This window comes from Sphaerodactylus townsendi, linkage group LG01 (genome assembly GCF_021028975.2).
Source record: "Sphaerodactylus townsendi isolate TG3544 linkage group LG01, MPM_Stown_v2.3, whole genome shotgun sequence".
Taxonomy (NCBI): Eukaryota; Metazoa; Chordata; class Lepidosauria; order Squamata; family Sphaerodactylidae; genus Sphaerodactylus; species Sphaerodactylus townsendi.
The window spans coordinates 34,920,074-34,944,635 of NC_059425.1; the positions used below are offsets into that span (position 1 = coordinate 34,920,074).

The 24,562-nt window shown below is 42.2% G+C and overlaps 1 protein-coding gene across 5 annotated transcripts; it reads left to right on the forward strand.

Moving 5' to 3' along the window:
- Nucleotides 1–165: 165 nt before the first annotated feature.
- Nucleotides 166–20,384, forward strand: PUS10 (pseudouridine synthase 10). 5 transcript variants are annotated; one of them, XR_007246260.1, is made up of 19 exons: nt 274–467; nt 1,796–1,932; nt 2,654–2,917; nt 3,562–3,648; nt 4,043–4,077; nt 5,491–5,602; nt 7,970–8,031; nt 8,887–8,932; nt 9,320–9,384; nt 10,452–10,537; nt 11,520–11,645; nt 13,629–13,685; nt 14,124–14,200; nt 14,566–14,621; nt 16,106–16,223; nt 17,109–17,251; nt 18,100–18,199; nt 18,868–18,974; nt 20,018–20,384. XR_007246260.1 is itself a non-coding variant. In XM_048517839.1 (18 exons), exons 2-18 carry the CDS (start codon nt 1,807–1,809, stop codon nt 18,904–18,906), a joined length of 1,599 nt encoding a protein of 532 aa, XP_048373796.1. In that variant the 5' UTR covers nt 166–253; nt 1,791–1,806; the 3' UTR covers nt 18,907–20,384. The 5 variants fall into 5 exon arrangements, 3 of the variants coding, with proteins under 3 accessions (XP_048373796.1, XP_048373804.1, XP_048373788.1); XM_048517839.1 differs by lacking the exon at nt 274–467 and adding an exon at nt 166–253 and having other exon boundaries at nt 1,791–1,932; nt 18,868–20,384; XM_048517847.1 differs by lacking the exon at nt 274–467 and adding an exon at nt 184–253 and having other exon boundaries at nt 18,868–20,384.
- Nucleotides 20,385–24,562: the final 4,178 nt, after the last annotated feature.

The window sequence follows — 24,562 nt, forward strand, 5'->3', positions numbered from 1 at the left end:
TACCAACTCAGTATACTCAGAGCTGTGTGTGAATACGGTAGGGTTTATTATTGCAAAGGTACGTATGCATAGGAATTTATAGTTAGTACTGAATAAACCGGAGTCGGAACTGTTATTTCTGCCAGGCTGTTTCCTCTTGCTCCCTGCTCTGATAGGAACGGGAGGGCGGAAGAGGAAGGGTGCGTTATGGCTTTCAAGTGCAACTCGTAAGCTGTTCCCCCAATAAGTCTTTTTTTCAAAAATTCTTGTCTCGGTAAGTAAACGGTACGACAGAGGTGTAATAGTTGCTCCTTTCGAATGGGTGGTTGTATGGGTCTAATTTATTGAGAGAGATGGAGAAAACTACTGTGCAGTCTTAAACACTTTTCCCCGTCGACCTGAATGGGACTTGCTGCTGCTTGATAATTGCGACCTTAATTTTCCTAGGGGAGAGTCGTGTCAGGAGCATTGATAAAATGACAAAACGGGTGAGAGCGTTTTGTTTGGAAGATTTCTTCTACAGATCCTGGGGTCTGCAGGCTGTTTGGGTGAATGCAGAAAATAGTTTTGTTTAGGGCGTCTGTGTTGCAGCCATGCTGCTGCTGCTGATACAGCCCAATGTATGGCTGATCATTGTTATCCTCATCGTATAGAGGGGAACATGTGGATTCCGCACAGCATATTTATAATGAGTTGCCATTGTTATAAATGAATTCGTTTTCCATTTATAAAAAGGAAAAAATGAGTTCATTTGTAACGATTGCAACTTGTTATAAATATGCTGTGCGGAATCCACTACAGACACAATTTACTGAGATCAAAGTACAATGTAAGCTAATAGCAGTCCATGCAAAGAGTGTCCATAGTTTGATACAATCAACATGAGAAGACATCTACTGAGCAATGTTCAAATACTAGAATTGCTAAAATCTGTAATATCACTAGAAAACAATGGAGTGACAACAAGGTATTACATGCAGCAAACTGATAATATGTCCTATATGAAGTGGTATAATCTATAGCCCCTCTCTCTTTGAAAACATCTTTTTGAACTGTTCCATTATGGTATAACCCTATTGCCTTTTTAGAAAAGCTATAATAAACAACTCAATTTAATATAGTTTGTATAATGATGAGAGCGTGGGCACTTTTCTGATCTCTTCAAGCAGGCCATTCCAGAAAGCGTATGTACTTTATGGGCAGTTGTTGATTTGGCCTGTTTGCAGGGTGGCATGTGCACAAGCCACTGTGGTGGAGTGGTTAAGATGTCAGATTAGGATCTGGGAAACCTAGGTTTGAAACCTTACTCTTCCCTGGAAACTGGCTGGGTGACCTGGGCCAGTCACACACTCTCAACTTTGACCCTGGCAAGTATTTGGATGGGAGACCTCCAATGAATACTGGGGTTCTGATGTGAAGGTACACAATGGCAAACTGCCTCTGAATGTTTCTTGCCTTTAAAACCCTACAGGGTCACCATAAATTAGCTGTGAGTTGATGCAGTACTTTTTATGTGATAATATATTATTGAATTGTATGTTTTTGGTTTGACGTCAGTAGCTGATGGTCACCAATTGAGTGACTGTAGAATGGGAGTCAGTGTGTTGTGGTGGTTAAAGTGTCAGACCGGGATTTGGGAAATTCAGGTTTGAATCCTTACTCTGCCATGAAAGGGCATAACCACATAGCGTGTATTACGATGATCACAATGTTATTGTGACAAGATATTTTCTATTGAATTCATATGATTTGTTATTCTTTTCCCTCCCTATGCTACAATAAAAAGAGACTAAACATCTGTTTCTTTAAAGTATAGACTTCTCCAGCATGATTGAATTGTCCGAAAAAGACAAACCTATTATTCAGATGCTACTGAATTTTGGAGCATGCCCAAGGTGCATTTTAAGATTCTGCCGTGTGGATCTACATTCTTCATACAGACGTCCTGAGAAGGTTTGATTAAATTAAAGTACATGATGTGTGATATGGTGGTTGTAATCAGTTTTCCGGCCACGATGGTCCTATTGTCTAAGCAAGGAAAACATTCAGTAGGACTTCGGGAAATAGAAGGAGGTTGGTAGGTGGGGAGATTAGAGCACGCATGATCTTCACATGGAAAGAAGAGACAAGGGTTTTGAATGGGTTGAAGTGAAGTGTTCCTGCACAGTGTGTGGCATGAAGAAATAACCACTTGCAACAGCTGGGATTGACCAAGGATGTCCTTTTTGCTCTCTGATCCAGCAGAAGGTCTCCATCTTGACTTGTCCAGCCCATTTGCTTGCTTTCCTCTCCACCTCTCCACCTTCCCAACTGGTCTTTCTTACTGTCACATCCCTGGAAGCCCAGTGCCCATTCTGCTCTATTTCCTGACCCAGAAGTATCTTTCTGTCTTTGCTTCTAATGACACAGATACATTTCCAGCATGATCTTTTGCATTTTACACAGAACCTTAGAGACCTTTCCTGTCTTCTAGTTTTTTGACAGATAAACATCTGCCACCCTTCAAATTAAACTCAGGGTTAGGTCACCCTATGTAGAAAGTCAGCAATGGGTTTATACAGTCTGTTGCTCTAAGGCCAGGACTGTGTTACTTCATTAGTGAAGCTCACTGGACAATGAAGCTATGTGTGATTCCCTTCCAACAAAGTCCTACTCTGCTTTCTTGTTTGATCAGGAGTTGCTTTGTGAACTACACACATTCCTGCAGAACAATACTAGTGAGAGTGAATCATTTTGTGAAACAGCGCAGCCACCATGTAAAAGAATCAGATTTGAGAGCATCAAAGAAGAAGCGGAAGAACAGACCCCAAATGGAAGCCATCAGTTGACCAATGCAGAGATGGATGGAAATGCTACTGATGAGGATTTAAGGCCTTCTGTTTGCACGGTGTGCTTGGGAATTCTGCAGGAGCTCTGTGAAATGAATTTTGTCAAAGCAGTAAGTGTCAGCCAGTCAGAAGTTTTGTCGGTCAGTTTTTCAACTGATAAGTCTGCCGTGCATGTGTGTCTGCTAGTGAGGCTCTCTTCTATGTGTTATAGTGCAATCCGGTGCAGAATTAATTTAATCTAAGGCTGTTAAAACCAGTGGGTTTCAAATGGACGATCTATGACCAGCATTGCATTTTTAGTCCCATGGGCCTTTCCCTTGCTGAGAACCTGGTCTGCTGGGCACTCAGGCCTGAAAAGCCTTTTGTAGCTCAGAAGGAAATGGTATTCTCAGTACTGATTCAAGGGTGATTGGCGGGCTGAGTGAAACCTCAGTCTTAGCCTTGTCTGGTATAAATGCTAGATGGCCAGCCTTCTTCTTTTGACCGGTCAACATAATAGTACTTCCTTTGTGCTGTGCTTTTGTGCAAATCACAGAACTCTGTGATTTTGGGCTGAAGAACACAGACTATAAGTCTGAGATTTTGGTATGGTGCCCATAGCAACTGCATTGCTCTGACACAACCACCCTAACTGTAGGCCCATTCTTGACTCTTCCTCATCACTGTCCCACGTACATTGTTGGCCCTCCAAGCATGCAATTAAGTCATGGCTGCATTTCCTGGCTGTATTTCCTCTTGATCCCTCTTTTTCCAGGTCTGCCAGAAGATCAGTTCTTCTGAATATCAGTTTTCCAGCTTTGTGTTCTCAGTGTCTTTCCCTCCTCAGCTTTCCGTCCGGGAGGTGAGTGTTTGCTTCTGTTGTTCATCCTCAAGTTGTGGCTTTGATGAGGGTGAAGAGTGTTGTTCTCAAAGCAACATTTGCTCTAGGGAATACATATTGCCAGGGCAGATTTTGTGATGCTTCAGAAATCACAGGAGAAGTTGTGGCTGAACCAGGGCTGGGTAAGCACAGGGTGCAGGACAAATGATCTCCTTGCTATTTGGCAGCCAAGGCTGATGTGGATATTTTGAAGCTCTACACATGGGGATGGCAAATCATCATATCAGTGGTGTGAAGTGGCTGATTTCTATTCAGTTTCCTTAACCATATAGAGAGCAGGAGGTCATGAAACCTTTATTTCACTTTCTCTTTTTATTTTTCCCTGTCTCTTCTCTCTGGGTCTGACTGCCTGAAGCATGCCTCATGGCTGCTGGTAAAAGAAGAAATGGGGTGAGTATTTTATGGGGAGAATCTTTTCCTGCCTATCTCAGTGCTGGCTTTCAAATGAATGAAGCTTGCTAGTTTGCAATCTTTTGGGGAGTAAGGAGCAACTCCTTGCTTTCTGCCTCCAGCCATTTCCTCACATTGATTTCTTCTCTGGCAATGATTACCAGACTCTGACTTCATTTTGGCAGGATGCTTTTTTCCATTTGGCCTCTTTCTTACCTACCACTAGGTGGCAGGTTGCACTAAGAACCAGGCCAGGATTCAGCAAGGAGATGAATAGAAATTATTTTAGTGATGCAAACACTGAACATTTGGTACCTAGTTGAAAATTGCCACTAGGAAGGTAGGACTGTGAAATAGGTGGAGGAGTCACTTTGTCCCTTAACCTGTATGATACTGGCTTTATTTTTCTGCCACTGCTGCTCAAATGGTAGCTGGCCTGTATGTCAATCACAAAAATTGCAAAACTGGACTACCCACCAACAAGGCAGGGATATCTACATATTTAAGGGATTCCCCCAGGTATGTAGAAAACATGAATTAATTAAACACCCACCCCCCACTCCCCAAACAAACAAAAACAGTGCAGATGAAGACTAACTCTGAAATAAAAAGGGAGAGACTGTTCAGCCCCATGAGGTTGCCAGCAAACTGGCAGGGCAGATGGGGGAAGGAACATGTTTTGTTTTTAAAAAGACCAAGCACACTTGTGTTAGGTTTTTTTTCACAGTGACTGCAATGCCCATTGCAGGAGTACAGCAACATTAGTGCAGTGACAGAGGCCGACCCACTTCAGCTGCTTACTGGCATTACGACAAAAATAAAATAAAAAAGAATACGAGAACATTCTGTAGTATCATGTCTGAAGCTTTTTTATTTCCATGTGAACAGTTCCAGCCTTGCTTCCATTCAGCATTGTCGATCTATGGCTACCAATCTTGATCCTCTTTGATCTGAGATTGCAAATGCCTTAACAGACCAGGTGCTCGGGAGCAACAGCCGCAGAAGGCCATTGCTTTCACATCCTGCATGTGAGCTCCCAATGGCACCTGGTGATCCACTGCGAGTAGCAGACTCCTGGTGATCCACTGCGAGTAGCAGACTCTGATCTGATCCAGCTGGCTTGTTCTTATGTTCTTATGTCCTGTTTACTGTATTTGTGGAATGGGTGTTGCATCCTCTATTTTAATAGTTGCTAGTCTTTTGGTTGGCAATGGACCCTTGGCCGGCTGATAGGACAGGGAAGAGGCATGTTGATATTTTCCCCCTTTCCAATATCTACTTCAGGAGAGGCCCATTAGACATCATCTAGCTTCTATCTTATATATCAAATTAACATTGTAAGGATGCCAGAGTCAACTTTCTGTGAGAGCGTATGTGTGTAAGTGGTTTTGTCACTTCCCCCTTTTCTTTTAGGAAACAGGATCATTTATTAGAAAAAGATGACCTTATTCAGCTGAAGGAAGCATACAAATGGATTACTCACCCCCTGTTCTTGGAGGAGCTGGGGGTTCCTGCTGATGGAAAGGTAACATATAAATAAGCAACTTGAACAAAGAAAACATGTGCTGTCACAGGGCCTGTTGCCATTGAGTGCATTGGTCTATATCTGGGCTGTCTCATTTCAGACTGCAGTGTTTGTTGTACCTCAGTATAAGAAGCTGCCTTGTAATATGTTAAGTGCCATTAATTCATTAATGCCAAATTAATCAATTACCTCCAGATTAATCAACAAGCTTTGAAACATCCTCTTGCTAACAGCCTTGCTCAGGTCTTGTGAACTGAAGGCCACAACTTCCTTGATTAAATCAGTCCATCTCAAGTTGAGTCTTCCTCGTTTCCTACTGTCTACAACATTATTGTCATTATTGTCTGTCAGTGAGTTTGTCTTCTCATGCTGTGACCAAAGTATGGTAGCTTCAGTTCAATAGTTGTAGCTGCCTCATCTAGCCTAGAAATATGTTTGAATGCTACTCAGTACAAAAATAAACTCTCCTTGTTCACTGAAGGCATGGGTTTGCTAGGAACCCATTTTGGGTATGCATGTAAACCTTGCAAGTTGGGAAGGAGGATAAGCTACATCCTGTGTTGGCTTTCTATATGCAGAGGATAATTCCCTCAAACATGTGTGAAGAAGTACAGCCCAGACCCAGAAGTTCCACAAGACAAGACGACAGTGGTATCTTGTGATCAAGAAAAAGGAAGAAATTTTGCTCCTTTTTTGCATTTCAGAAGGAAGTAATGGAAGAGCAAAGAGTGCGGACTAGCTGAAGTTAAAGCACTCTGTATTTCCCTCAGTTTCAGTAGGAGAACTAAGCCAATAACCTGCACTTTTCAGCTTCAATCCATGTGGGGTTTAGACCAACTCCCTATCCTACACAATATTGCTGTGGGAAATTCAGGCATCAACACATATCTTGGACATAGGCATTATAAGGGGGGGGAGGCACAGGGGGGAACCCCAGGCACTGCTCCTCTAGGTCATGTGGGGAGCTCATTCGGCTGCCTGCCCCCTCCCTCTCCCCAAGGAGCAAGTAATTGGAGGAGCATTGCTCTGCCTGCTGCCGCCTCCTGCTGTACCCCCTGCCAGTCTTCCCTTTGGCACCCCCTCCCAACTATGTTGCCCCAACATAGGCAATGAATTCTGGGTAGAGGAATCCTCAGGCTCAGAACCCACCACCCAAAATTGCCTCACTGAGGAAGGACCATGGAGACCATGCTGGAGCACCAGATTTTGTATGAGGCAATCCTTAGGCTCCTGAGGATTCCCCCACCCAGAATCCCCTGCTGAGAATCGCTTCCCCAGCACCTGCAAGGCTTTTGTGGCCAGGGAGGGTTGTGTATTGACATTTCCCGTCTCTCCACCACTGCTGGCGAAGCTCCCTCTTCCCCTTCGTTTCTTCTCACTCTCCTTCTCTCCCTTCCCTTCAGCCTTTATGCTTGATCTGCTAGTTGATCTCTTTGAAATAGTTTTTAACATGGGATAATATTTAAAAATGTTCCACCAGCAGTTGGAAGTGAAGCAATTCAATTATCCCCCAACCATGCTACCAGCTCATTTTGCTTCATTGTGTAGACTTGGCTAAAATGGCCTGTCGTACTTTCTGTATTTCTCGATGTCTGTCTATCTATCTGTTTTCCTTCCATTGTTCCCACAGTGTAAGTGTGTCGGTGTTTTCATTCCTCCCTCCCTCTTTCCCAGTTAACACAGATAGCGTTGCTCAGTGCCCCCCCCCCCCCCATTCCACTGCCCCACTGCAGTGGAGTGTGGGCAGGAGTGCAATTTCAATGCTTGCCCCAGGCACCATTTTCTGTAGCTACACCCCTGATCTTGGAGCACCTGTGCTTTCTTGCTTGGAAGCCCTGGGGGTCCTTGCTTTAAATGCTGGAGCCACGTTAGAAGTTTTAACTTTGACAAGTATGCAAAATTGTTTTCATCATCATCATCATCATCATTATCATCATCATCATCAGGCTGTACAAAATTATCTGGCTCCAAATGCTGCGTGTGGCAACGTGCTACCCCAGTGAAGTGAACTGGCTGTATATTTTTGGCCTATTAACTATTGTAGTAGCAGTCACTGGCCAGCAACATCTACCAGCACCCAGTAAAATATCTAGAGGCCAGCTTCTCCTTCGTTCTTCACACACTCCAGAATATATGGGCCAGCATATACATACAGCAAAATCAGGATACATACTCAGAACTAGTTCTTTATGTGAGGGATTTACAACACACTTGCATTCTAAAGCAGCATACTTAGAAAAAAGCTTGCAAATGAATTGCAGGACTGATCCTTAAGGGATAGACAAACTGAAGTGTATCAAGGGAGATGGGAAATAATGTACCAATGCTGATGTAAAAATAACTTTCTTTTCTCTGCTTGCAACCTAGAGCCTGTTTGAAGTGAGTGTGGTCTTTGCTCATCCAGAAACAGATGAGGATTGCCATTTCCTGTAAGTCAGCATGAAATAATATTTTAGACAGAGGTTGCACAAGCAGAGGCAGTTGCTGTTAAATATTCCTATAGCACAGGGGTTCCCAACGTTTTTGAGCCTGCAGGCATATTTGGAATTCTGACAGGGTATGATGGGCACAGCAACAACATGGCTGCCACAGGAGGTGTCACTTTGAGAATAAGATCTGAGGAAACTGAAGATGTTGACTGGTTGCAAACATGGAGGCTGGTGAAGGAAACTAGTGTGTTTAGTGGCTCCTCTTTGTAATCATATGAAACAATTCTTGGTCTTCATACCTTTGGTCTGTCTAGATGCGTATTGTCTAGTCTGGCTCTCCACATCTTGGTCAGAGAAGGATTTTTTTGCAACACCTTCCAATGGAGATGTTTCTAACTCAATATATCAGAAATTGAACTTGAGTCCCACCCCCCCAGCAAAATATTGGGGCTAAGACTTTCACCTGATGGAAACAGTGTCAACTAGTAAACTGTACTTGCTTTAATCAGTCAGTTGATGAAATCTGAATAAATTTGCTTACCTGCAGCGGAAGCTTATTTTTAGGTGACACGTGTACCTTTTCTAGGAGGGGCCATCCTGGAAGAGACATTCCTTCCTGCTTGAAAGAGGTGGCAATGCCTTTTCTGTGACACATTCACCCACCGGCAGTTGTGTTTATAAATAATGACTGGATAATGAGGGGGGAGCTTTTTAGATGTCTGGCCTTTTGCAGCCCAAGTTTCAACCAAAATTTGCCTCCAGAACATTTTCTTTGTTGCCCTTGTTTGACAGTTTATGTCAATGATTTTTCAAACAAGCAGGATATATGTGATTAATTCGTGTTTTTGCTTTTAGTGCCACAGCATGTCCAAGTTGCTTCAAACCAGCAAAAAACAAACAGGTAAAATGTTTCAGTGGAAGTTCCCTTACCTGAGCTTTTTCGTCATTATTCGTCTTGACAGCAAAGCATCAACTGTAAAAAACCAAATAAAACAGATATTTTAATTAACATAGAATGTAATCAGTGTATCAGAAAGACCAGTGTTTGGCTGGCCTTTTGGGGTATGTACTAAAAGTGGATACTGGAAATGTTTTGCTTTATCAAAGCCTATTAATCACTTTTCTATGGTAAAACACTCAAATCAATGTCAACCAGCACAGCAACAGAAGAGCTGACCTCCAGTGGTTGGAAAGAAGTACCCAGTCTGCCTACTAAACTGAATTGAATTTCAAAAAGAACTCAATGAAGCATGCCTGATTACGTACACTATGTTACTTTTCTCTGCAGTCTGTCTTCACCAGAATGGCCGTTGTTAAGGCTTTGGATCTGATAGATGACAATGATTTCCATAAGTAAGTCTGTGTTAGCTTTGGAGTTGGGAAATCTCTGTTTAAGATCACGGCAAGAAGTAAAATATTAAAGGGGAATTCATAGTTTTAAGGCTTGAAATAATAAAAAAGAATGAAATTCTCCTCAGAGACAGCTTTTGTCTATAGTTCAGTTTTGGGCATAATGGGGTGTGCTCACATGTGCAGCAGTCACCCTGAATTTCAGACATACAACAAGATTGATACCCTTTGGGCAGTTATTTATTTAGTATATTATTTATGTAGTGTATTTGTATTCTACTCTCCGGTGGGGACCAAAAGCAGTTAACAATACCCAGAGAGAAAGAATAAACCAACCATGGAAGAGGGGGAAGCTTCTGATGGTCAAGCAGGACTTTTTCTCTCTGCTGATTGATCTTCTGGCCAGCCCTAGGCTGGACTCAGGGACTGAGAGCCCTTTGACTCACACCAGCAGGAAGCCCCAGCTTTATAAACCTGTGGTCAGAGAGGAGAGCAAACTCAGTGAAAGGCTATGCAGCTGCTGCTAACTAGCAGGACCTCCTCAGTTCCTCCTGCCCTGTCACCATACAGTGCCTGAAACTTTGGAGCAACTGAAAGGGAACAAATTTGTGTGCTGTTGATTTATAGCTTTGGAAGAAGGAGATCTTGAAAATTCAGCCAGCCTCCCAACTTAAAATATTTTGTAGTCTGCACTGAGGAGTGCTTCAAAATGCAGCTCCCAATAAACAAGCTTGTGTGAATTTTCAAGTGCTTTTTAACTAGTAAACATTTTTAGACAAAGGCATTTTTGAACACCTAGCAAGCAATAGGCTAGCCTGCATTACTCCTGAAGGGTCAAAAGAGAGACTGCACAGAGACTGCTGTTCCCAATGACTTGCATGGGAATACACTATACTATAATGGCACTATTGCTGCTTAATAGAGCCCTCCAGAATGTCTGGACTACGGGAGCAAGTCTAGATGGATAGCATAATGGCATTCTAGTTGCATGTTTCATGCATCTAACCGTTTTGCATGTGAGGAAGCCTGTCCTTTTTGAAAGATTATTCTTTATATCTCTTCCTATACAGGAACTTTCAATGTCCTCCAAGTTCACCCAAGACTCCTTGCTCAGCTGTTGACATTCAGTGTACAAATAGTGCTGTTTTTGTGGCTGGTAAAAAAAAATATCTTTCAGTCCTTTTATCTTGATTTTGAATGTGCCTGTGTTTTTTGCTTCCCAAATGCAGTCCCCCTTCCTTCTAGGCTCTTCTTCTGATCTAAAGATCAGTGCGGAATAAGTAGGGATGTTGAATTCTCATATAACGCAAGAACGTCATGTAATTATCTAAGTCATTTTTAAATTGCTTCATGGATGGAGACTTGTGACTGACTCTAAAGAGGTCTAGGTCTGGACGGGAGGGTGACTTAGAACTCTTGAGTTCCATACTGGAGGAAAATCAGATGTTGTTGTGACAGTAAGACTATGCAGATAAACTCAAAATAGACCATTTATTTATTTAAATATTTTTATCCTGGTTTTATCCCAGCCTGGTTACTCAAATAATCTTACAAAGTGCACTACAACACAATGAACCAGTACAGCAGTTGAAATAAAGAGATGCACCCCAACACTGCTATCTGCCTGAAATTCTTCCAGGACGAGCTGCAGAAGCACTTCCTGTGCACCCCACTTTAGATCCTACCAGGAAGGAAGGTGCTTGAGGCTGCTTAGGAACTGGAACTGGCCCTGATGATAGTGCAGTGTCCAAGAACATGCAGATCCTATTCATGCCATTATGTCTACAACTTACATCTGTTGTGTACCGATTTGCTGCAGCCTTCTGGTCCATGTTTCTATTTGCATAGTGTTGTTATATTCTGAATAATTGCCCACCCTTGTGTTGAATTAATGTCTTTTAGATTGTTTAGGGTAGTTAATGCCAATTAAAAATATCGCCAGGAGACAGGTAGTGTTGGTACTTATGATGACTAATCTTGAATTCCATAGTACATTGTGAGAGAAATTTTATTAATATGGAAGTGAACAAATAATTAACTTCACTGTGCACTTGGGTTCCCTATCTTAAGTGAAAGTGATGTTTGTTTTTTGTTTTTTTGCAAACCCCAAGGATTAATAAATTCTCCTTTTTTTATAGGAAGATATAACAAATACTCAAGAACGTTACCTCAAACACCCTGGATTATAGACGGTGAGAGGAAGATGGAGTCTTCTGTGGAGGAGCTGATTTCAGAGCATCTCATGGCCACTTTCAAAGCAGACAGTGAGTGTTGATGCTTTTGCACATAGACACATGAAAATATGCATCTTAACCAGGGCTGTGTATATTCAGTGCTTAAATATTTATGGTGGGATGTGTGAACTTGCTTTAATGATGTATTTGTGTGTTGATTTTACTGGCTATTAAGATAAATAATAACATACAAATTAAAATCTTGTTAGCTGCCTTGAAGGCCCAATAGAAACTGGAAGGCCAGGTATAAATCTTGTAAATGAAATAAAATAAACTGAGAGCATAAAATCACAGGGTGATTTTAGAGATCAGAGCAGCCTCATGGACAAAATAACATGCAGAATAGGAAGGAGAATCAACTGAAATTCTCTCCCTCCCCTCTTGTGCAAGTAAAAGCTTACTCTATTAGTGGAAGAGAGATGTGGCAGTGATTTCACATTATTCCCTCCCCTTTGCTGTAGCTGCTGTTCCCCACCCCTTACCCTGAGGTCAGGGGAAAGTATATATATATGGCAGTGGTGGGATCCAAAAATTTTAGTAACAGGTTCCCATGGTGGTGGGATTCAAACTGTGGCATAGCGCCAATGGGGCTGGGCGGGACACGACGGGGGCAGGGCATTCCTGGGCGGGGCTGTGGCCAGGACGCAGCCGCTGTGCCGGTCCTTGGGCGGGAAACGAATGCACGCAGGCGCAGGCTGCCATGCACGCCGGTGCACCTCCTGCTAGACTGCTTCAAGTTCTGCCGCTACTGCTGAGAGGAGGGCGCAACTAATGCCAAAATCACAGGGCAAAATCACCAATTAGTAACCCCCTCTCGGCACAAACAAATAATTAGTAACCTACTCTCGGGAACCTGTGAGAACCTGTTGGATCCCACCTCTGATATATGGCCATTCATACATGTATACCTAACTCCTAGGCCTTCTGGAACTTGAGCACTGATATTATGCTAATACTCAGGTAGTAAATATTTGCTTACAGATGTTCTGGGATTCAGGACATGAATTTTTGCCCTTAAAATTAACTCTGGAAAGAGACCAATTTGCACTCTTTAAGGTGTTAGGGATTGTCTTACAAATCCCTTCAAGTCTTCTGTAATATTTGTCCTTTGTCAGAAACATTCATTATTTTTTGTGCCTGGAATATAAAACAATCTTAGCAAGTCAGGATTGTTTGCTTTTAGGATAAGGGTACCTGTTCTCTGAGTCTAAAAGTAAATTGGGGGTACCTTCAGTTGTCCTTGTTTATGTTCTGGAGCAGTTTGAGTCTTTAGACAACTATTGGGGTACTGTCATAACACCTCCCTCCAAGACCTCACATCCACTTTTACCAAGTGCATGGCTCTCTGTCTGTTTCTGAATGCCCACAGTAGTAGTTCTGCCACACAGACCTGTACTGGCCATAGACCTGCATCCCACAAGTTGAGTGAGAAAACAATGGAGGAAATATTGTTGACAAAAAGCAAGTGATGAACTCTTTTAAAAGTTACATAATGTTTATGTGTGTACAGAAAAATATATGCACAAACATAGTTGTCTATATGGACAGTTTAACCAAAAAGGTTAATGTACTGGCTCTCACCCATGTAGAACTGGCATGCCAGTGGATCATGGTGTGCTCTGTGAACATGCTAACAAGTCAGCAGCTCCTTTCTCTGAAAAACTACTACGTTGGCATACAGAATTTAAAAAAATGTTTGTCCCTTGGTCATATCCCATGGCAGCTTGTGCTACCTCAACAAAGCACCCTTTACCCTGTTGTATAAAGCATGATGAACCCCACAGAGTTTTTGCTATTGGGAAAGTTGCCAGTGAAATGTCTTGGGAGGAAGATCACGACAGCAGAAAGCTTTCACATTTCTTAAATTGTGTGCATGCGGTCCAGAGCATGGCTCAAGATACAGTGTCACATGAAACCCTTTAAAAGTAGCAGAGGATCCGGAACTGTTTTGAAATTTTTACCTGTCATCAGTAAGGTTGTGAGTTCAGTGACTATCTCCTTTCTGCTTTTAAGGTTTTAATTTTTCATCCTCTGGAAGAGAAGACGTGGATGTGAGAACGTTGGGCAATGGTAAACTAATCTTTTCCTCTCTGCAAAGATTAAAATGATTTTACACCAGATTAGGGCACTTTATCCTCTTGCTGTCTGGCTGTGGGAAATCTAACTTGAACTCCCTCTCTGCCTTTTGAGATTTCACCAGATGTTGGCCACACACTTTCAGGCATATTCTAAGACTTGCAAATATGCTGTACTAAGATATATTTCAGGATGCCATATTATTTATCCAGGAATCAACAGCCCAGTGTATCAGAGACATCTCTGGAGGAAAGTAATTCTGTAGATTTGTGCTAATGTTCCTGTAGCCCAAACTCTACCTTCATTTTTTGTCAGATCTTGAATATTTAATTACTGAACTCTCTAAGGTGTTTGCAAAGTTGTGAATGTTTTTTATTGTAATCTAATCACCCTTCCCCCCTCCACTGCCCCCTGCTGGCCAATTATTGACAGGAAGGCCCTTCGCAATTGAGTTGGTGAATCCTCGGAGAGTGCATTTGACTGCAGAGGAAATGAAGGCACTTCAGCAGGTAAACAGGTTGCAAGTTATGAAAATCTTGCATTTGAGCCCACCAGAGGCTCACTGCAGGACCTTGGGCCAGTACACTCTCTTTCAAACTAAACTACCTCACAGGGTGGTGGCTTTGAAGATAAAATAAAGGGATAATGATGTAATCTGTTTTGAGTCCCCATTGGGGAGTAAAATTGGGCACGAATATCCAAATAAATGGCTTACTATGATACTTGTGAGGTCAAGCCAGTTCCAGCTGTTCCCTGCAGACAAAACAAGGCAACTGTATGATAGCAACCGTGGTTTGAGGGAATTCTGATTTCTTTTCCTGCTAAAGTGTGGAATCCATTCTGAGTCTTTTCTCTTTTTTCTTTAAATTTATAGACAATCAATAACGCATCAGACAAAGTCCAAGTTCGTGATTTACAAATTGTTACCAGGTGAGTGTCCAGGTTCTTGAATAAAGATTTTAAAAATAGAGTAATCAGCACTGTCATTTTTTCTGTACCTTGAGCACCTGGAGAGGTTATTTGGAACATACCCCTTTGAGAATGAATGAGGAGTACAAGATGGAACATAATTCACAATTATGGTTATATAATTCGCAATTGGATAAAGCCATGATTGGCAGAAGGAAACAATTTATATTCATGTATGATATTTATAAATCTTATAGCTGAAAATTTACAAAAAAAATTTCAAACATTAATTTGGGACGCATGGAGGATCCTTCTCACATCCTTAACTTTGTACAGTTCTACGCCATTAATGCAACTGTAGATAATCTCTTCGCTCTCTTGTTATATGATCACTTCATGTTTCATGGTCAAGATGACAAATAGGGTTCAGTCATGGTATCTCTGGTAGAAACGGAGGCCCTGGCTGTGTATGCCCCTCAGTGCTTCTAAATTAAAGCTGCTGGTTCCACCCCTCCCCCCTTGTAAATACCCTATTTTCCTGCCAGCAATTGGACTTACACATTCCACAATTGGTACAGGCTGAGGCAAGTAGTCTAGGAGCGTGTATTTGGGCCATTGTAGAACTTATATAAGACTCCTATAAGTTTCGCCCCCTTACAATCAGTCTCGCCCCCAAAACTGTCAAAATTGGTGTTGGTGTTTTGTATGTCTCTAGACTACTGAGGCATTCCTGGAAATCTCAGCAAGCACTCAAAAACAAGAAAAACTTCAGTAGCCACTAGTGAAATGTCGAGTCAGAAGTGTGCAAGATCTCAATAAGTCAAGAGACCTTCCTTGCAAGGAGCTCTTTGCTCTTTCTGATGACTGGCATAAGTAGAACAATTTTGCAGATACTCGCAAGTATGAAAATGCACTGCAGAACTGACAGTGTTATCCTCTGATTACTCAGAAGTAAACCCTACTTATTCATTAAGACTTGTTCCGAGGACCTCAGCTTGCAGCCTTAGGGAGTTTAAAGAACTTGGCTTTACATTAGTATGTATTGCCCTGTTTTATTGCATTCTGCAGGATGGAGAACAAGAGTTTGCCCTTTACGGTGCTTATGTCTAGAGCCAGCTCATACATCACAGACCAGCCTCAGCTTGTCAGATAGCCTCAAACTTTGTCAAAGCAGCTTACAAAGAAACAGAAAAAAATGTCATTTAGATAAAATAAATATACGGCAAAGCTGCAACTCCTGAACCGGTTCCAGATCCACTGGGCAGGCTCGTTGTGAGCCATGGTTTATGTGCTTTTACCCTACAATCCATGCCTCTAGCCCTACCCTGGCAAACTACCTTCAGCCAAGGAGGAACAGAAGCTCTGCCCAAATCCCACCCAGCTCATGTAAAAATGTTTCCAAACATCCTCCCATTAATGCAATCCAGTTTCTTATAAGAATTGGGGAGGTGTCCTTTTCCCCTTTCAAAATGCTATGTAGTTGTGTCTAACTTATTTCCTTGTAGAGAGGCAATTGGGCATATGAAGGAAGGAGAGGAAGACAAGACCAAAAGCTACAGTGCCTTAATATGGACAGAAAAGGAGATAAAGAATGAAGATATTGCAGTTCTGGACAGCATGAAGGTTGGGTGCTTTCTGCATATATTATTGGTTTTATGACATACAAGGGGATTATAGTTCTTGTTTTATTTAGTCTGTGACTGCTTTGGAAGGAAACTTTTCATTCCTGTTTCACCATAGTCTGGAAGCAGAGAGGGAAGGGGATTCCATAAAGAATCATACATTTAAGGACTTTGAGGTCTTTGTTGAGGTCATCCTTGGGGAACCAAGAAACTCCAAATATGTTTGGCAGCTGGCTAGTCTCTTGTAGGAATTCTTTCAGTGGTTCATCAGAGCTGGATTTTGAGGCCATCCTTGCTCACTAGTGGGGATCCCAAACACCAGCAGTAGTAAAAGATGGACAAGCTGCACCCAGCTCAACACCATTTTCCTTTTCAACTTCCCATTTCAACTTCCCTTTTCAACTTCCCAACTCAATGCATTCTATGAATTATCGTTTTCAGAATGCCTGCCATTAATTGTGAAGGACGGGCCTTCACAGAGTTTAAAATTACCTGACTGTTCCATTTCTCATAAACTGGCCCTGGCTAGGGTGGCTTTCCCTTGCTCTTTATCCCTGTCCTATATAATGTACTGTTTCTTACTGACATCTTTCTGATTGAACTCTCTGTCCCCAGCTCCACTTGGCAGCCCTCAAAGAGCTCATTTTCTTTAAATTCCACTCCTGTGCATTGCATTAGACAGGGTGGGGCAGTCCATTTCAATCAGCTGTTTTTGAGTGTTTCATTAAAAGGCAAGAAGTAGTCAGTTGTTGAGTTATATTGTATTATCATTTTTTTACACAGGATTTTGGCTTTCTTTGAGAGTATCAAAATGTCTGGGGCCATCTGTGTGTTTTGTTGTGTAACTACTTTTGTGGTTGTTCCTTTGTTTTCAATCCTTGAACAGGAATTAAAACTTGATCAAAAAACTCCTCTTCGGGTACTTCACCGGCGACCTCTAGCTGTCCGGGTTCGTGTCATCCACACCATACGTTCAGAGTACATTGATGAGCATCATTTCCGGCTATATCTAAAGACACAGGCAGGGACGTATCCTTCTTGAGGATAAATTCCAAAAGGGGCCGTTGTGACTGATGGTGTTGCACTCTTGTATCCTATTGTTCCTTCCTACCATCACAACAACCCTGTGAGTAGATTGGACAAGTCCTTTCTTACCAGCCTGAAGAAGTCTAATGATCTTTTTGAACTCAGTTCTATCTCATTCAGATCTAGCTCTCCAGAGTACAGCATAATGGGTTTTGTATTCTCTGCTGCTTCCCAGCGACCACATGAAGCAACCTGTTACATGAAGCAATCTGTTACTAATTCAGAGTACTGGGATTGGGGCATACATTTAAAATGAACCACAGTTGCATTTGCCATCTTTGTGTTTAGTTGAAATGCTGGGATAGATGGTAATGCAGCAACCCCATTTCCGGAGCCCTCTGAACTTGTGAGCTTCTGAATAAAACCCACTCAGGACATCATTTTAAAAGGGCTGTTCAAATCTTTCCTTTGTTTTAGTCAGTGGCTGGTTGCCCTGGGGTCAGAGCCAGCTACATATAAATACAATCCAGCAGATACGAAGTGTGCTGATGTGATCCTCTTGTGTATGCCACCCTAAGCTCCTTAAGAGGAAAGATTGGTTGGATGTGTAATGAATAAATAGATGTTTGGTTTTTCTTCGAATGGGATGCTGCTTGCTTTGATACAGATTTTTAAGTTTCATGCTGAGTAGAGCATGTTATTAATAGTCATAAACCCCTTCCAGAATCAGCTGACTTTACACATCACCTCTGTCTTCCCACCACCACCTTTGTAGCCCTTTCTGTGTCTTGTCAGTCGTGCTTTCTTGTGTGGCATTTAGTTCTTTCTGATTTCCCTAACTGAAGATATAGTTATATCAAAGAGTTTGTGCACGGAGACTTTGGAAGGACTAAGCCCAATATCGGCTCTTTGTTAGGGACGACTGCTGACATCTTGGAGCTGGATGTAGAAGTGGGTATTTCATCCTATATTATTTCATAGTGAGAAAAATGGATTTGCCCCGCTTTGGAATTAAGGACTGGAATCCAGACTGGATTATTTTCAGGCTTTCTGACTCACCAGCTAAGCATATCTAACCCCTGCAAAATTCATAGCTCTCTACAGCACCCCTTTCCCTAGTCAGTATCCATACAAGGAGAGTCTCAGGATAAATGTTGTTGCTCCTCTGGGGAACAGATGCACAAATCCATTTTGTGTGCTGTTCTTCCACATTTTCAGTTTTACCCTGAAAATCTGGACTGTGAAGTCCCTTCCACACATGCAGAATAATGCACTTTCAGTCCACTTTGAATGCACGTTGTACCTGGATTTAACTGTGTGGAATAGCAAAATCCACTTGCAAACATATGCAGAAGGGGCCTAATGCTGGGGTGTAATTTATTGTTGTAGTTTGTTTACTACATATGCCCCCTTCTCCCTCCAAAGAGCACCTGCTGGCTTACCTTTAACTCTCACATGATCTTTCGTCTGTGTCAAATGTAAGATGAGACCTGATGAGCTGCAGGATTGGAATTGCATTATATGCATTCAATAAACCCATTTCAGTGTAGAACTACGAAGATGAAATTACTTGTCATATTCCTGATTTAATTGTGTTTTCTTCCCCTCTGTTTTTACAGTCGGTGGATGTCGATTGGCCTCCTGCGTTGGACAACTAATGAACCATTAATTTTCAAGATGGGAAAGTAAAGAGCTGCTGTCTCACCAGCTCAACCAACTTCATTTTGTGAGCCATTGGCTTTGCTGACTAATTGTTAATACATATTAGATCATGTTGATCTATAAAACATTTTTTTAATTAAAAATTTTTGTTTTTAATTGGCTTTAAATTCAGGATGAATGGCTGGTAATTTGGGTGTATCTTACCCTTCTGCTCAGAAGAAATAGGGTTCGTCTTAAATGTAGACTTGTCTAGTGCTGGATCACTTCTCAAGAGACTTTTTTCATATGAAAGGATAGGAAATGGCAGATCTGGAGACTGGGAAGTTCACATGCAAAATGCACCAGTCCCTGGGAAATATCATGTATACTTGCCTGACAAAGCTTTGGCAACCTTCGTAGGAAAAAAAGAGAACCTTCTCTCTGTCCAATCTAGTAACATCTATTTTTAAAATTTCCATTTCGGGTGTCTGCATCACTTGAAGCAACAGTCCAACTGCAGCATTTTTAAAATTTGAACTACACCATCTCCTCCTCCTATGTTGCAGGTATACATCATACTTCAAAAATGCAAATAGGATGTTTGCAAGACAATTCCTTGGAGTAATTGCAGCAAGTCTGTTCCAGGGAGTAGCAGTGCAACTACTGCAGACTTGAGCCTGGTGCTTGGAATGATTTATAATGCAGACTGCTTGGATGGCTGTGCAAATCAGCATGTATTCCCTGTGTTGGCCTGCGTGCTGATCCCGTGTAGGAGTTCCACTGTGGAACTTTCTCTCCAATATGCGTATGCACTTCGTACAGCCTTATCTCCCATTAAAGGTAGAAGCATGGTATGCAGTAGGCCTTTTATTCAAGATGGATTTATTCTTTCATAGGAGCCCATAAAGTTAAGATGACTAACTTGCTATCAAGGAGACCTTTAGAGTTGTTCAACTATGATATTGAGTTGTGTTTGGTACACCAACAATTATGGGGGATCATGTGAGAATACAAAGGAAATTTTAATTTTAGTCAAAACTTGTTACAAAAAAAACTCCATTGATTTTTAATCAAGAAAATAAATCTCTCTTTGTAAAAACCTATTAATGAATGGTTGTCTCTATACAGTGTTTCTGACTGTAAACTACAGACCATCGGTTCTCATTCCAGCCACATGGAGTCTCCTGAGGGAAAAATTAAAGCGGAGTTCCCAAGAAATCCAAATTCTGTGCCAAGATTATGTACAACCCCGTGATTGTACAGACTTTTTGTGTGATGAGTTTTATCTCCTTTTCTAGTTTTGTAAGGCTCACCAGGGAGTGACTTTGGGCCCTTGCTGTCTACCCCTCAGTCTTTGTAAATCAGCTTGACTCACTTCACTGGCTGTTGGGGTCTTGGAAGGCATCAGCTATACAGCCTGGAAGCTTGGTTCTTTTTTTATGTTGAGATTTTTATGTAAAAAAATTAAATAAAATCTCAACTCTATATTGTAGCAGCTGCTTTTGTGGCCTGGTTTTCTTTTTATTAAACAACAGTATGCATAAGAAGTTGGATTTAGTGGTAGATGTTTGGTGATAGAAAGAGAGGAAGTTGTCACACATTCTTCCTTACTCTTCCCCACCCCACTTCACATTTCAGGGAGAGATGAGGCTGCAGCAGGCAAAAATCCCTTCAGTCAACAGAAATTACTCCTAGCCCTCAACCACATATTCCCAAACCCAGATCCATGTGCAACTTACAAACTGAGACTTGTTTAGGTGAACTGCAGTATCTCTCTATTTGGGAGAAAACATAACTCCTACATCACCTTTGCCAGGCTATGCTGATAACTAAACTGAGTTACAACCTACTTTGCCTTATCCATAGCTGAACGCTTTTCAGTGTCTAGAAAAAAGAGAACCCTCACAAAAAATCCCAATATCTAAAAGTAAATTGAAGAGAAAATAGCTTAACGTACAGTCATACAATGGTGTTGGTAGAGCTTTAGACATTGGTGAGTTCTGAAGATAAATGGTTGACTTTGGTTTTCCTCACAGAATGAAAATAAAATAGGAAGACATGGATGCCCCTCCTGGAAGAAGGCCAAGATTTAAAAATGCAGCTGGATAGGCGCTTTGGTAAAAAGGACACAAAAGGGTTATATAGTTAATTTAAAAAATAATGTTTGGAGGAGAGGCAAACTGCCTTCTGTTGGAATCTGGGAGGAAGAACCAGGAATTGGTTTGTAAGATGGTTGCTGGAGTGGTCTTTTTTTTTTTGCATCAAATCACATTTGACTGATGGTGACCCAGGTGGGATTTTCAAGGCACTGGATATTCAGAACTGACCATTTCTTGTGACGACTCTGGCATTTCTTTGGGGTCTCCCATCCAAATACTTGCTAGAGTCATCCCTGCTTTCACTTCTGAGATCTGACAAAATCAAGCTAGCCTGGGCTATCCAGGCCCGAGTGGTCACAATAAGCCAAGTATAACATGTAAAACAAGTATGAGATGCTCAACTCAGTCCTTCAGGGAATCACAAAGCTCCAAAACAGGCAGCCTGTATCTTACAAAAGCTGACATCATAGTGAATGTTACCCTTTATGGGACCACAATTTTTTTCTTTTTGCTGCAATAATGTAACATTGGTTGTCCCTGTATATTGCTGTGAGTACATTGCAAAGACCTGAAGGTGTCACTGTAGAGCTGTTCTGGTGTTGTTTACTATGGCCATCAATTGTGAGACAGTGCTTCACTGTTCACATTTTTGTATAGCACAAGCAACTTGCAAGTTCTGTATTGCTGTATATTAACTAGGGCCGTTTCCGCACGGCCCATAAACGACGGCCTGGCGGCGGTAAAAACGCCATTGCAATACGCAGCAGCGGCTAATTCGACTCAATTTCCGTTCCCCCAGGGCGCCGTCAGGCTGCCCTAAACAACAACCCTTTAAAGGGTTGTTGTTGGGGAGGAAGCGTCTTCCCGGCGGCGCGGTGCGAACCGTGCCACCGGGAAGACGCTGTCTCCCTCCTCCGTCGGACTCACGATGTCCTCGTCGTCGCCTGCTGGCCGATACAGCCACGCCATCATTCGTCCTCCGACCTCCAGGGGTCGGAGCGCAAGTGGGCGGGGCTTTGACGGCTAGCATTCCACGACGAGGACATCGTGAGTCGGACGGAGGAGCTGAAGAAGCGGCCTTTCCATTGCCTGCTCGGACGCTATGCGCAGAAGCGGGCTTCCGCCCCCACGCCGCCAGAACTCTTGCCAGCGTGGGGGCGCGAGGTGGCCATGCGGAAACGGCCTAGGACTTGGTAGATCCACAGGGTCATGTATTATAGGTTTGCCAGCCTCTAGGTGGGGTCTGGAGATCTTGTGGAATCAGAACCAAGTTCTCCAGTTCCCCTGAGAAAATGGCTGTTTTGGAGGGTGGGTTTCCTCCTCTTCCTCCTTCCCCATCCCTTTTGATATAGTTAGTACTGTATGGAAGGTTAGGTTGATGTTATTAGCACTCAGATTTTAGAATGGTGCTGAGGTATGTTGATGGGTATTCTATTGGTTTTATTGAGTATCTGATGTAAACCACTCTGAGCCCTTCTGAGGCAGGGTGGCCTGTAAAGAAACAGACAAAAAATTCCATGGCATTATGCCCCTTTCCAAACCCCTCCCTCCCCAGGCTGCACCTCCAAAATCTCCAGGTATTTCCCAACGCAGTAGGCAACTCTTATTGGCTATGGGCAAACCAGGGAATGGTCCCACCACGGGGACTCAGGCAAATCTGGCTAATCCAACACAGCTGAGCCATGATGGGTTTTTTTGTTTTGTTAAGAAGTCTCAGGCAGATTCTGCATGGCCAAAAACAGCAGTGTGAAAACGGTGTAAAACCTTTTACACCATTTTAAACCATTTTCACACCTCTGTTTTTGGCCCATGCAGAATCCGCCTCAGAAGGACACTGAGTCCTTGGGAAACAACTTTAATAGTGAAACTGTCAAGCATGGTGTGTGAATGTGTCCAGTAAGGAAAGGGCTTAAGTCCCTGGCTTGATTTACTCAGAGGGGAAATGAAATTGAAATAAAAGATTTTGGGGGCAAAAAGACAGAGATGAAAAATATGAAAACATCCCTTATTTTATCTCATAAATTTAAAAACAGTAAGAACTGAAAAGCAGTTTAAATTGTGCTTTGTTGGAATCTGTGATAAAGAAAAGATGTAAACAAAATAACACAATAAGGTCAGTTTAACACACACACACTTTGCTCCAAAAAGAATTTATTTACAATAAAAATATATTGAAAATCACAATAAAAACACCATAATATTTAAACATTAATAATGAGAACTTTAACAGTTATTATAGCTCCAGTGCTGGTTGTGTGACCATTAGTAGTTGCTTATATTGCTAACAAGGGAAGGACTGTACTATTACACATTTCTTAAGGATACAAAAAGGGACTTAAAGTTTGTTTTGATTGTCAGCTGGCATGTAAGAAGCATTCATCAACATTCCACTCATACAGTTAAGTCCTTGCCAGAACATCTAAAGGAGCCACCCTGTCCCTGGCAAACAGAGCTAATTCCTTTTGCCTGCCTTGCATTTAAACTAACCACCAGTACTTTGCTAGTTATGAGTTACTACTTGCTAGTTTGCTAGTTATGAGTTACTACTTGTTCCCTACCTTCAATATTATGAATCATGTTTAATGTATTGTCGAAGGCTTTCACAGCCGGAATCAACTGGTTCTGGTGGGTTTTCCGGGCTGTGTGGCCGTGGTCTGGTGGATGCTGTTCCTAACGTTTCACCTGCATCTGTGGCTAGCATCTTCAGAGGTGTATCACAGGGAAAAGTCTGTTTCACACTGTGTCTAAGTGAGAAGGGAAAGTTTAGTGTGGTATATTGTCCATATCCCAAGGTGGGGAGCCAATGATTAAGTGTTTGGGTGGAACTTGCTATGCAAAGATGTGGTTGAGTGCATTGTATTGTGGGTGGGGTTCTCAGTCCATTTTTTAAGTACTGGGAGCCACGCTTTGCTAATTTTTAACGTCTCTTCTTTCTTATTGAAGTTGTCCTGGTGTTTGTGAATTTCAATGGCCTTTCTGTGCAGTCTGACATAGTACGCTTCTGAATTGTCCAGACCGTTCTCAAATAAAAATACATGTCCAGTTTTTGTTTTAACACCATGTCTCTGCGCAACTGCAGATTTTCAGGGTGGTTAAGCCGACAGTGTCTTTCGTGTTCCTTAATATGGGTCTGAATGCTGCATTTTGTGGTTCCTATATAGATCTTTCCACAGCTACAGGGTATGGTATGTGATATACTCCTGCAGAAGTGAGGGGGTCTCTCTTGTCCTTTGCTGAGCGTAGCATTTGCTGTATTTTCCTGGTGGGTTTGAAGATGGTTTGTAGGTAATGCTTTTTCATCAGTTTCCCTATTTGATCTGTGATTCCCTTGATGTATGGTAGAAATATTTTTCCGGTGGTGGGCTGTTTCTCCTCAGTCCTCTGGGTTTCTCTTGGTCTTAAAGCTCTTCTGATTTTGGTTGTGGAGTAGCCATTAGCCTGCAGAGCCCAGTCTAGATGGTTGATTTCATCAGGGAGGAGATGAGGTTCACAAATTCATTTTGCATGGTCTGTCAGAGTTTTGATTATGCCTTTTCTGTTGTGGATGATGGAGTTTTTATGCAGATACCAGTCT

Coding starts and splice junctions, on each gene's coding strand:
- PUS10 (XM_048517839.1), top strand. CDS start 1,807: ATGATTGAATTGTCCGAAAAAGACAAACCTATTATTCAGATGCTACTG. Junction 10,538..11,519: donor TAGTGCTGTTTTTGTGGCTG/GTAAAAAAAAAT, acceptor CTTTTTTTATAG/GAAGATATAACAAATACTCA. Junction 16,224..17,108: donor CAGTTCTGGACAGCATGAAG/GTTGGGTGCTTT, acceptor ATCCTTGAACAG/GAATTAAAACTTGATCAAAA.